General features: G+C 35.6%; 1 protein-coding gene across 1 annotated transcript; it reads right to left on the bottom strand.

Annotated features, from left to right (window-relative positions):
* Positions 1–3,353: 3,353 nt before the first annotated feature.
* On the bottom strand, positions 3,354–6,462 carry LOC111160894 (SH3 domain-binding glutamic acid-rich-like protein 3). The gene is made up of 3 exons (XM_022524289.1): positions 6,415–6,462; positions 3,816–3,947; positions 3,354–3,419 (listed from the first exon to the last, which is right to left on the bottom strand). The coding sequence occupies exons 1-3, from the start codon at positions 6,460–6,462 to the stop codon at positions 3,354–3,356; spliced, it is 246 nt and encodes an 81-aa protein (XP_022379997.1).
* Between the last annotated feature and the right edge of the window lie 1,294 nt (positions 6,463–7,756).

The following is a 7,756-nucleotide window of genomic DNA, read 5'->3' as shown; positions in this document are numbered from 1 at the left end:
AGCATTTATGCTATGGTCATGAACATGAAAGGGAAATTCAGTTTCACCATTATTGTTTAAAAGAAGTCTTAGCCTCAGAAATCAGACAACAAAAAGAAATAAAAGTCATCCAAATTGGCAAGGAAGAAGTCAAACTTTCACTCTGCAGATGACATAATTATCTATGTAGAAAATCTGAAAGACTTCACCAAAAAATTGCTAGAAATAATACATAAATCTAGCAAAGTTGTAGGTTATAAAAATCAATGTACAGAAATCTGTTACTCCAATCAATACGCCAATAGTAAAGCAGCAAAAAAATATATCAAGAAATTGGATTCATTTGCAATTACACCAAAAACCATAAGATACCTAAAAATAAACCTAACCAAAGAGATAAAAGATCTGCACTCAGAGAACTATAGAACACTTCTGAAAGAAACTGAAAAGGACACAAAGAAATGGAAAAGCATTCCATGGTCATGGATTGGAAGAACAAACATTATTAAAATGTCTGTACTATCCAAACTAATCTACATATTCAATGCAATACCTATCAAAATAGCACCAGCATTTTCCATAGGGCTAGAACAATCTTAAAATTTGTATGGAACCACAAAATAACCTGAATAGCCAAAGCAATTCTGAAAAAGAAAAAAATAGGAGGCATCACAATTCCAGATTTCAAACTATAAAACAAAGCTGAAGTTATCAAAACAGTATGGCAGTGGCATAGATGAATGGAATTTAATAGAGGACCCAGAAGTGGACCCACAAATATCTGGTCAACTAATTTTTGACAAAACAGCAATGAATATCCAATGGAAAAACAAGAGAGTCTATTCAACAAATAGTGTTGGGAAACTTGGACAGCAACGTGCAAAAGAATAAAATTGGGCCTCTTTCTTACACCATAAACAAAATTAATTCAAAATGGATTAAAGACCTAATTGTGAGACAGGAAACCATCAGAATACTAGTGGGAAACATAGGTTATAACCTCTTCCACATCGGCCAAAGCAACTTCTTACTAGATTTTTCTCCCAAGGCAAGGGGAACAAAAGCAAAAATGAACAACTGGGATTTCACCAAGATAAAAGGTTCTGCATAGTGAAGGAAACAATAAGTGAAACTAAAAGGCAGCCTACATAATGGAGCAAGATATTTGCAAATGATGTATCTGATAAAGGGTTAGTATCCAAAATCTGTAAAGAACTTCTCAAATTCAACACCTGAAAAAAAATCATTCAGTTGAAAAATGGACAGAATACATGAATAGACACTTCTCCAAGACATCTAAATGGTATAGAGACACATGTCAAGATTCTCAGCATCAGTCATCATTAAGGAAATACAAATCAAACCATGATGAAATACCACCTACCACCTGTCAGAATGGCTATAATGAACAACACAAGAAACAACAAGTTTCGGTGAGGATGTGATGAAAATGGAACTCTCTTGTACTGTTGGTGGAAATGTAAACTGGTGCAGCCACTCTGGAAAATAGTGTGGAGGAGCCTCAAAAATTATAGAACTACCCTATGATCCAGCAATTGCACTACAATGTATTTATCCAAAGTATATGAAAATACTAATATGAAAATACTAAAAGGGGTACATATTCAGCCTGATGTTTATAGCAGTGTTATTAACAATAGTCAAATTATAGAAAGATCCCAAATGTCCATTGACTGATGAATGGATAAAGAAGATGTGGTACATACAGTGGAATATTATTCAGCCATAAATAATAATGATATCTTGCCATTTACAAAGACAGGGATGGAGCTAGAGTATAATGCTAAGTGAAATACATCAGTCAAAAAAGACAAATACCATATGATCTCACTATACATGGAATTTAAGTAAGAAGATAGATGAACACATGGTTAAAGGGGGAAAAAAAAGAGAGGGAAAAAGCCATAAGTGACTTTTAATAACAGACAGAAAACAGAGTTGATGGAAGGAGGTGGGTGGGGAATAGGCTAGATGGGTGATGGCTATTAAAGAAGGCACTTTTTGTAATGAGCTTTAGGCATTGTGCATAACTGATGAATCACTGAATTCTACTCCAGAAACCAGTGTTGCACTCGATATTAACTAATCAAAATTTAAATAAAAAATGAAATAGTAAAAGAAAGGAGAGAAAGAAAGAAAGAAAGAAAGAAAAAGAAAGAAAGAAAGAAAGAATCCAGAAATGATGGTTTTTCAAGTCCCTCAGATCCTTACAAAGTTCAGTAAATGTTGAAAAGCACTGATTTAGCAGCAGTGGGCAAATATCAGAATAATAAAACTAGAAGCAGGGATAGTACAGGTAGTACCTGCAATAGTACAGGCAAGACTGATGAGGCTATGAACAAACGTAAATAGCTGGAGAGCTAGAGAATTGTGGGGTAACTGGGGTGTTAAGACTCATGTAGGGTTTGGTAATAGATTGCATATGAGAGTGAGGGAGTGGGTGATATGGATGATTCTCAGGTTTCTGTCTTGGAGTTTGAGTGGATGGAGGTGCAATGCAACAAGATAGAAACCACAGATAGAGAAACAAATTTGGAAGAAGACTACAATTTTAGGTCAAAGGTAGAGGTAAAGAGAGGAGTGACCTAAAGTTGTTATTCTTTAATATCAGTTCCCAGACTTTAGTGTACAAAACAAAAAAATTACCTGAGGAGTCTGTTAAAATACAAATTCCTATTCTCTCCCCAATTTCCATTTAGGAAGAATCGGAATGGGGCCCAATGATCTGCCTTTTTTTTTTTTTTCTTCTTTTTAAAAATAGCTCCAGTACAGGCTCCTGGGTGGCTCATTCAGTTAAGCTTCTGACAATTGATTTCAGCTCTGGTCATGATCTCAGAGTTGTGAGATTGAGTCCCATGTCAGGTTCCACACTCAGCATGGAGTATGCTTAAGATTCTCTCTCCCTCTGCCTCTGCCCATTGGTGCTCCCCCTTTCTTTCTCTAAAAATAAATAAATAAAAGCTATAAACAGCCCCAATACAGTATGTAAACTTCTTAAAAATGTACTGAGAAACATTTAAAAATAAAGCTGAAAGTTATTTGAAAATTGCACTGTAAGTCTATTTCATGCCTATAAATTGACAGCTACTAAGTGACTTAAAAGAAAAGTTTGATCTTGATAGAAATTTAATAATTTTTTACACAGCTTTGTAAAATGTTCACTCTGTAAAAGGGAAATGATTTTAATGCAAAATTGAAATTGTAAGAGCCCCTGTGTTAATGATTGCAAGTTAATCTAGATATCAATTAACTTTAATGAAATACTTCAATTTTTACAATTAAAAATAACCAATGTATATGGAAGTATATGCAGATCCATCTCAGTAAACACCTTTTGTATCATCACTGCACATTCATTCCATCTTGAGGAATTTCAGAATCTCTTTGTTCTCCTTTGCCTTGTGAAACATTTCAAGATCCTAAAAGGAATTAAGATTAACTTGTAATATCAGTGCTATTATTTCCACTTATGAAATCATTAAACTCAGGTGTCTGGGTAAGTTTGTTAATTATCTTGTCTGGGCCTTTGCAAACATCTGCCAACTAAGTTAGATAAAGAAAATTCCCCTTGATATCAGTCATTTCATACTATAATGTATGATGAACAATACTGTGTATCTCAAAACACATAGCATGATATTCTTTCCTTTTATATTTTTTTTCATAATGAAGCACACATTGCCTTATCTTCAGGAACATAATTAAGTTATTGTATAAATGAAGAAACCTGGCCCTCACAACCCATAAATGTATTGTTTCCCCATGTATATGACCTTAAGACATGAAATGAAAACAAAATAAAAATGGACATTTACTCTTATTCCACAAGTGGAAACTTTCATCCTCATTTCTTGAAGTACTTTCAAACTGACAGAAATATCTATTAATTCATACTTTATTTGGTAAATATCTAAAATTCCGGTAACTTCTTCCTGTCTCTGCTTCACCTACATAGGCAAAAATAGGGAGAGATAGAATGATGTTAATTAACTGCTCCAAATGGTTTATGTTTTATTTTGCCCATTCATTATGCTATGGAAGAGGAATAGCTTTTAATGCTGTGATGTTTCTTTGAGGAGCAAAAATTAGGTAATTTTCTTTTGATAAACACATACACACATATTTAGTATATATGTAATATGTAAATATGTTTAATGTGTATATGAAGAAATATAGTAAGTTTTCAGTAGGAACTAAAAATCTCTAATGGGCTATAAATATTTGCTATATTGATTTCATACTGTACACGAAGTGGTATGACATTCTGCTAACAGTTGAAGCACACTTTTCAACTCATTACTACATTAATTTATCCTAATACCTATGGTAGCTCTGTGTAGGAAATGGACATGATACCAGGTTTATACCTTTGAAGGAACATACTACATGTTCTAACCATAATCAGAGACAATGCCTAAGTACAGAGATAAAATCCACAGACTAAGAAAATAAAATATATCAGACAATTAAGATTTATAAATAATGTAAGTGAATGAAAGTCATCAGTTCTTCCTATATCCTCTCAGATGAACTGTAATATTTGTAGTAATATCCTCACATTGTCTTTTCCTCTGAAACACTACTGCTAAAGTAAAATTGTAATAATTGGTTATCTTTTAAGCATATTTTATAACTGCAATTTTTTGTTAATAACTAACATAAATCTTAAAATTTGAGTTTTCTACATTTTTCACATGATAATCTTAGGCAATTTTGTCACACAAAATCTCTGATACTAGAATGAGAAAACATATCTGAAAGCAATTTGACAAGTACAAACCCCAGCTTATTCAAGTATGATTTCTGCAAAAGGGCATGGCAGAAAGCTTTTTGTTTGATGACTTGAAAATATAATCCAGTCATGGTTAGAAAACCCTGTCTATTTGCAACTGATCGATGAGAGGTTTCTGAAATTCTATTATGCAACATTTCTACTTTCTGAGGCTCATTAGTTTTTAAAATGCAAAAGCATGGTGCATGGATTTGTCACATTTTTATAGTGTTTTTCCAAAAAATTTTCAGAGGAACATCATTAAGAGTACAGTTACGTAGACCAGTAGTAGTCTGAATGTGGTTCGTTAGACCAGCAACATCAGCTTTATCCCACTCTGAAACTACAGTATCTGGGAATGATTCCCAGGAATATTTTAACAAGCCCTCCAGATTATTTTTATGTTACAGTTTGAGAAACACAGACCGACAATTGGGTGAATCTTCTGTTTCATCCATTGTGGTCCTTATTGATTCCAAACTATTCTCTCTTACAGACTTTTAGTACTGTATCTGATAACATAAATCACAATGTTAAAAAATAGTCAAAAGACTCAAAATTTTCTTTTTAAAAGTGCTTCTTATTATTGTTGTTTCTTAGTATCTGGGTGAAATCCCTAATCAAGTTGATAAAGCTTTCTGCAAAAGCAATGTACTCTTTCTAGGCTGAGATCAAATTTCACTGCTCCTTGCACCTATCATGGTGTCTTGACACACAGGAGTGGGATGAATGTTAACCATTCATAATCAATTTCAAATTCTTCAGTTTTTGTGCTTCTCAAAAACCTTGGCAGAATGATGTTCTTAGCCATATAATGGTCGTTCTATAGTTAAGCTGCCTAATGTGATAACCATTAGCCAGCCACATGTGAGTATTGAGCACCTGAAGTGTGGCTAGTCCAAAATAAAATTCTCTGTAAGTACAATATACATACTGGATTTTGAGGACTTAATATGAAAATAATAATGCAACATCTCTTTTTATATATGTTGCATGATAACATTTTGTATATTTTGTGTTAAATAAAATATATTAAAATTAATCTCATCTATTTTTAAGTCACTACTAGAAAATTTAGGATTACATATGTGGCTCACAATGTTGGAAACCACTGTTGTACAATATTTCCTACGTGGCCAAAATAATTCATCTGTAGTCTAAGACATGCCCGATCTATGCAAATATATGTTCTTCTTAGAAATTACCAGTTTGTTTTTCTGGGGTTATCCAGGCTTCCTTGAGGATTTTGGCCATTTACTCAATGACATTTCTCTCTCCTATCCTAAACAGTGTCCTTTATCTCTTCCATCTCCCATCCTAAACATCTTAAAGAACAGGGTTCTTTATCTCTTCCATTTAAAACAACTGCAGGTGTATTGGAAATACTTACATTAGCTGAGCTCAGGACCCAGAAACCTCCCAGACCGGTTAGTTCTTGGAGCACAATCTGGGTGAGGACAATAAGCACCTTCCTTGTTCTCCCCTGCACCTTCCATCCTTGAAAACCTAGAGAGGAGGGAGCTGAAGTGTGAAAGGCAAGGAGGGGATGGTATTGTATTAGCACAATCCTGAAATCCCCAACTAGAGTGTCTTCACTCTAGTCTTGTTTTTTTGCCCTCTGAGGCCCTTTTCTTTCCACTCACCTCCCTGGATCCAGACACGCTGGTATAATAGACTTTAATGGAGCTCATTATTTCCACTACAAGATTACTTTGGAGAAGTAACTCAGAGTCTGTCACTTCACTACTGCTTCAGGCAGAGCTATGCAAAGGCCCAAAGCCTGGCCCTGCCCTTTTTCAAGGCTGTTGCTAAGGGCCATTGGCCTGAATACTTGGGATTGGCTGTGAAACTAGTGCTCTTGTGGCGCAGGAACATTGCTGCCTGGTGACTGCTGTCCTGCGGGGAGGGGAAGAACTCTGGGGTGTTAAACTCTTATTAAGGTATCTTTTCTCTCCTCATCTGCTAGGCGCTAGGGAGGACTAGATGGAGAACTAATGGACTCCATGTTCTTACTGCTTCTCCCATCTCCCTGCATGGGAATGGTGGTAAGCATTTGGTTTTATGTCTGGTAACAGCAGCTGCAAACCTGAGGAACAAAATGACCAAAATACATCGTGATGAGTAAAGAAACAGAAAAAGTAAAACTTGTATTGCCTAAGTTTGTAAGGACAGAGTAAATGGTACCAGTGCTTACTTGGACAGGAAGGGACCACCAAAGCAACTTTTTTTTTTTAAAGATTTTATTTATTTTATTTGACAGATAGAGATCACAAGTAGGCAGAGAGGCAGGCAGAGAGAGAGGCAGGAGGAAGCAGGCTCCCTGCTGAGCAGAGAGCCCGATGCAGGGCTCGATCCCAGAACCCTGGGATCATGACCAAGCCGAAGGCAGAGGCTTTAACCCACTGAGCCACCCAGGCGCCCCTAAAGCAACTTTTGATGCATTTTTTCTTAGTCCAGGGAAGTGCCTCCTTTCCCTCTCCTGTGCCCCTCCGTTTTCGAGGACAGAGTGCCTTCCTTCTGGGAGTTGACATTTTGGTTTATGTAATAGTGGGTGCAATAGTGGCTGACTGTCTTAGCACTTCCTCCCTCTATCCCATGTAAAAAGATGACCTTATGCTTTAATGTCCATTTCCTCTTCAATACATTCATAGCTCATTATTCTAGCCTTTATTTTCAAGTAGTTAAAGATAACAATAATATTTACAGGATTTTTTGGATTTGCCAAAAATGAGCAGTGGAAATTGACAGTGAAGGACTAAAAATCCTCAGCACCTGCTTTTGTGTGAGGCAAATTTGGATTCCATGGCTCCACAACTGAATAATTTTGGATCTTTGGCAAATTGCTTCTTTCTGAATGTCATTTTCTCAATCATTAGAGTGTGTATGGTGATTCCTACCTGACAGTATCATGGTGAGGAATAAATGAGTTGAATATGTAACAGTATTTGGCACATGAACTGATATGTCAGTGGTTCAGAAAATGAT

The sequence above is a fragment of the Enhydra lutris genome, unplaced genomic scaffold (genome assembly GCF_002288905.1).
Source record: "Enhydra lutris kenyoni isolate GAN:26980312 unplaced genomic scaffold, ASM228890v2 scaffoldscaffold79, whole genome shotgun sequence".
NCBI classification, from domain to species: Eukaryota; Metazoa; Chordata; class Mammalia; order Carnivora; family Mustelidae; genus Enhydra; species Enhydra lutris.
The sequence above is the reverse complement of the archived record's forward strand: the minus strand, read 5'-3'. Positions and strand labels throughout refer to the sequence as shown.